At 42.9% G+C, this 6,000-nt stretch overlaps 1 protein-coding gene across 1 annotated transcript in view; it reads right to left on the reverse strand.

Annotated features, from left to right (window-relative positions):
• bicd2b (BICD cargo adaptor 2b) overlaps positions 1-4,851 on the reverse strand; it is a 52,836-nt gene extending 47,985 nt beyond the window's left edge. The window contains exons 1-2 of the mRNA XM_090205252.1: positions 4,724-4,851; positions 4,360-4,610 (exon numbers count right to left, since the gene is read on the reverse strand). Coding sequence (XP_090061378.1) covers positions 4,360-4,599 — 240 coding nt within the window. The 5' untranslated portion in view covers positions 4,600-4,610; positions 4,724-4,851. The remainder of the gene's footprint in view (positions 1-4,359; positions 4,611-4,723) is intronic.
• Between the last annotated feature and the right edge of the window lie 1,149 nt (positions 4,852-6,000).

Consider the following 6,000-nt stretch of genomic DNA (forward strand, 5'->3'; position numbering starts at 1 on the left):
AAATAAATAAAAACAGGTACATGTAAAATCTCAGAGAATGATAATTAAATGCTAACAAGTGCATTGCGAACATTTTATACAGTTTCTGACCTAAACAAGTAACTCAAGAATACTACTCACAGTTTGCTCCACGCACATAACAAATATTAGACAGCAAGGCTGTTGATCCAGGAAGGGATTATCTGCTGTTACCAAGAGAAGCTTGATTTTGGAAGAAGCTAACCACCATCAAACAGGCAAAGTGTCAATACAGGACTAAGATTGAATCCTACTGCACCGGCTCTGATGCTCGTTGGATGTGGCAGGGCTTGCAAACTATCCCAGATTACAAAGGGAAACCCAGCCATGAGTTGCCCAGCGAGCCTACCAGATGAGCTAAACACCTTCTATACTTGCTTCGAGGCAAGCAACACTGAACCATGCATGAGAGCACAGGCTGTTCAAACGACTGTGTGATCACACTCCGTAGCTGATGTGAGTAAGACCTTTAAACAGGTCAACATTCACAAGGTCTCAGGGCCAGACGGATTACCAGGATGTGTATTCAGCGCATGCGTTGAACAGCTGGCAAGGGTCTTCACTGACATGTTCAACCTCTCCCTGACCCAGTCTGTAACACCTACATGTTTCAAGCAGACCATCATAGTCCCTCTGCCAAAGAACGCCAAGGTAACCTGCCTAAATGCCTACCGCCCCGTAGCACTCACATCTGTAGCCATGAAATGCTTTGAAAGCCTGGTCTGCAACTGGATTCTGGACTTCCTGATGGGCCGTCCCCAGGTGTTGAGGGTAGGCCCCAACACATCCGCCACGCTGACCCTCAACACAGGGGCCCCTCAGGAGTGTGTGCTTAGTCCCCTCCTGTACTCCCTGTTCACCCACTACTATAGCAATAATATGCAAATGAATTACTTAAAAATCATACAATGTGATTTTCTGGATTTTTGTTTTAGATTCCGTCTCTCACAGTTGAAGTGTAACTATGATAGAAATTTGACCTCTACATGCTTTGTAAGTAGGAAAACCTGCAAAATCGGCAGTGTATCAAATACTTGTTCTCCCCACTGTAGCCTTGTTATTGTTATTTTGTATTACTACATTTTTTGTGTTATTACATACAGCCGGAAATAACTTTTGGATATCAGAGCGGCGGTAACTCACCAGCATTACGACCAGGAATACAACTTTCCTAAATTGGATCCTTTGTTCATTCCCCCTAGGGCAATTGAACTTATTCCAGAGGCTACTCCAAAACACTGCCGGCGTAGAAGAGGTATTCAGACTGGACTTCTAGTCCGACTTGAGGCGTGCACACCATCCGCCGCATCCGAGTATGTTACTCGCTAATGTACAGTCCATGGATAATAACGTAGACGAGCTCAGGGCGAGGATCTCCTTCCCAAGAGATATCAGGGATTGTAACAGTCTGTTTCACGGAAACATGGCTCTCTCGGGATATACTGTCCCTGTCCATACAGCCATCTGGATTCTCAGTACATCGTGCAGACAAGAATAAAGAACTCTCTGAGAAGAACAAAGGTGGGGATGTATGTTTCATGACTAACTACTCATTGTGTGATTGTGAAAGCATACAGAAACTAAAGTCCTTTTGTTCACCCGACCTAGAATACCCCTCAATCAAATACCAATGGTATTACCTCCCAAGAGAATTATCTTCGTTTATATTCACGGCCGTGTATATTCCCCCTCAAGCCGATACCACGGTAGCCCTTGGGGAGGGGGCGCTTTTTTTTTGATGACACCTCGGGTTAGACCAGCTCACCCCCTCCCCAGTAAGAATGTGTGTTTTCTGGTGCATTCTTGACGTAAATGATAATGGGATTCGGGTAGGGGAGAGAGAAATAAAACATGGGATAATTATATATGGGGCCCATTCTGCATGGAGAGCTCTCAGCTCTGTTTCTCTTTTTGCTCTTATCTATTAGGTTTTGGACACACCCTCTGCTGTGCAATAGACAGTTTACTTTGAGTTAAGTCGGGTCTATCTCTCCCCCTCTCTTTTGTCCCAATTGTAGTGGATATCAAGTGATCTGAAGCAGTGCTCACAATTCGTTCTACACTTCTGTTTTCTATTAGTTTACCATTCTAAACATGGCGAAAAGGGAACAATATCAAATAAGGAACATGACATTCTCTCGCCCCCTCGGCTCGCAGGCCTGCTCCTTCCCATGGCAAGCAACAGAGTGCTGGGGATTGCCCAGCTAGTGGTGCTTTCCACCCGCTGGTGCTGGATCGAGGTGAGCGCTTTTCTCCACACAGCTGTCCATTTTTGCTCAGTTTTAATACACACAATCTTAGTTACAACACCCCTCTCCTTATCGCTATCACACAAACACGTTGTAATTATGCAGTACAAAGAAATGTGCGCTCTTAACAATAGTCTGTTCTTAGGCGCGTGAGTTAAGTATGAGTTTCACGTATGGGGAAGCTTACAATGTATCCGACCATTTCTACCGATCTGCATGACATTTATGATTTTAATATGCACACTTTCGTGAAACGGTTTCATTTTAATAACAACATTTTCGTTACTCAAAATCATTGTCACGTGGTTAATAACACAAATGATACAAATCTGAAAGTTAAAATTCCACTAATGCACGAGCACCAGCCTCTGCCATTTAGATACATTGATTCACCGTGAGCCATTGGCGGCTAAATAAAAATAGAGATGGCCTAGGCAAATGTAGCAGTAGGCCTACAACTTCCATTGTCAACTAAGTAAAAATACATAAAGAAGACATATGTCCAGATGAAAATGCAGGTTCTTTAATTTCTTTATAGATACTCTGCAGGCCTGCCTCCCTTTCTTTCTGTCTTACTGGGTTCAGCACCAGTGATTATATATATATGAAGGTCTGGCCCTATGCTGTTGCTTGCGAACTTGCCACATTGTATCAACTAGCCTATTCTGGGCCCTCAGAGTAACCTGCTTCAGTGAGCTCTGGACAGACAGCTGTTTTTGCACAAAGGGACATGTGTTCAGGTAGGGTATTTTATGACGTTTCCACTGGATGTATGGGATCCTCGGAGCATGACATTTTCAAATAATGTGAGGAAATTTCATCATTCACAACTGATTTTTTTTTTTTTAATTACTGCCTATGTTGACTTACTGTGTGAGGTGAAGATAATTTTGACATGCTCAGATTATTAGTTGTGGTGAGTTAAAAGGCTAATTGATCATTAGAAAAACATTTTGCAAGTTTGTTAGCACAGCTGAAAAGTGTTGTTCTGATTAAAGAAGCAATAAAACTGGCCTTCTTTGGACTAGTTGAGTATCTGGAGCATCAGAATTTGTGGGTTCGATTACAGGCTCAAAATGGCCAGAAACAAATAACTTTCTTTTGAAACGCGTCAGTCTATTCTTGTTCTGAGAAATGAAGGCTATTCCATGTGAGAAATTGCCAAGAAACTGAAGATCTCGTACAACGCTATGTACTACTCCCTTCACAGAACAGCGCAAACTGGCTCTAACCAGAGTAGAAAGAGGATCGGGAGGCCCCGGTGCACAACTGAGCAAGAGGACAAGTACATTAGGAGTGTCTAGTTTGAGAAACAGACACCTCACAAGTCATCAACTGGCAGCTTCATTAAATAGTACCCGCAAAACACCAGTCTCAATGTCATCATTGAAGAGGCGACTCCGGGATGCTGGCCTCTCTTTGTCACACACACCCCTCCCCTTCTTCTCTTAACATTTCAAATTATACTGAAGACACAATAACTTCACACATATTTTTAGATGCATTACTTTTCACCCAACAGCCACATCTCAAAAACCGCAAATTGAGGGCTTCCCAATAAAGCATGGAGGCCTACACGTTTGTGATTTCAATCGCAGCTTTAAAAGGAGCTAATGTTCCTCTGTGGCTAAATCATGCTCTCTGGTGAAGTATTTGCACAGACAGGCTTAATTATATAATTTGGCAAATGTATTTCAATTCACTTTAAGCTGCAGTGACTACTCTTATTGAATATTGTCCTATGCTTAGGCTACTCATTACATTTGGAATTTTATTTTATTGTTAGCCTGCTATTATGTTTTTTTTTCTACCCCACACACACAACAGCACCCCCTACTCAAAACATCTTCCTCCAGTTATGCACCCCCCCCCCCCCCCAGTAAATGTCGAACTGTCCCTTATAACATCACAGCTGAATTGAATTTAAAACCTTCGACAAAGTAATGCAACATAGCATAGCGAGCCTGAATCGAATGAGAAACGTACACTCATTACTGTACTCTTTTAGCCATTAACGGTTACGAAGTTAAATGGGCGCGCTTTGACAGTAAAATTGACAAATGTGTAGTGGAATGTTGTGACCTGACTCTACCTCCTTCAGCTGGTCGAGTTCCTGCCGAACGGTCTCGAACTCAGTCTCCAACTCATCATACCGCTGTTTGAGCAGTTGCTTCTCTTCGAGCACCGCAAGCCCGTATTCCGCCGCTTGGATCTTCTCATGAGTCGTCTCGCTCAACTCCCGGGATAGGCGTTCTAATTCCGCCCGAAACCACTGCGGCCCGGCCTCTGCAACCAGAGTCGCCTCTGGATATTCCTGTTCCTCCACAGACATCTTGGCCAGCACTTGAAGGACAACAGAAAAGCATATAAAAATAAATCAGTGCCTTCTGTATTTGAACTGCATGGCTGTGTTGGGTCCTCAACTTTTTGATGTGAACAAAAAGTTCAGCGGATACCGTTATCAGATAGTATTTTCAGCTCGCTCCATAGCCCCGGTACCTATCTTCCACCAGCTAGCCTACTTCATGCCACTAGAGAGGAAACTAAGTTGAGATCATCGATTATGAGGAATACAGTTTCAGGTCTACAGTTGTGCGCCGTGGGAGATGTAGTTTTAGGGCCATTATGTTGGGAAGAAGGACTACGCCCATGGAGAGAAATAGTAATGGCGTCTTTTTGTAGGCACTAACTCGAGAATGGGTTGCTGCAACTCGATATGGCGAGCGGAGTTTGGGCGAGTAGGTGTTTCGAAAGGAGTGGGTGTATAGAAAGCGACTCAGCTAATTGGACAGATTTGCTGCCACTCAACACTGTTTTGCGTGGCTGATTGGGCTGCACTGATAGTAAAGGGGGTAGATGCAGGTCCGGTCCTTGCCATTCTGCCGCCTTTAGGCAAGACCAAAAAATGGCGTTCCACTGCAAAACTAGAATAGTTCCAGTAAGCAAAATGACGTCTAAAGGACGTATTTTCCAGAAGTTGGGTTCAATTTAGGTTCTGAATGAAATATGAAAATGTATTTTCTGTATGTTTAAAATACATATTTCCAGGACATTGAAAATGCATCTTTTCCGGATGTTGAAAAATATGTATTTTCCGGAAGTTGAAATCAGGTTAATTTTCGGTTCTGAATGAAAGTTAAAAATAAGTCATTTATAGTAATTTGGGCCAAATCAAGGCTGGTCAATACGGGACAAAATCTGAACCAAACATATGATTGGTTCAGATTTGTTCTGGACAAGACAAAATGAACCAATCGTGAACGTTGAAATCAAGGCGGTCTGGAGAACATTAATCTGAACCAAACACTCAGAACCTTAAATATCCGTGGACGTTGAAATCAAGTTAAGATTTGGTCCCGACCGGACCAAAAACCAATGTCCGTGGATGTGGAAATCATTGGGGCGGCCTATTGGTTAGAGCGTTGGAATTGTAACCGAAAGGTTGCATTTATTGTAAGTGTAGGGGTGTTAACTCTCGTGTCCTTGCTAAATTCCCAATCTGGCCCTCGAACCATCACGGTCACCTATTCAACATTTTTTTTATTGATTGAGCGCCATTTAGGTTAGGCTATTTGATCGGAGAAACCTGCATGATGTAAAAAAGTGTCCTCATTACATTGTCATGCATTTTTTCTCCAGCAGGTAGGCTACAGAAAAAGCCACATAGTTTGTCTATATCCTATATCTGCAACATGATTTATGTTAGATATTTTTTTGACGGAACATTGGAACG

Source organism: Oncorhynchus mykiss, chromosome 17 (assembly GCF_057628025.1).
Source record: "Oncorhynchus mykiss isolate SJ-2025 chromosome 17, ASM5762802v1, whole genome shotgun sequence".
NCBI classification, from domain to species: Eukaryota; Metazoa; Chordata; class Actinopteri; order Salmoniformes; family Salmonidae; genus Oncorhynchus; species Oncorhynchus mykiss.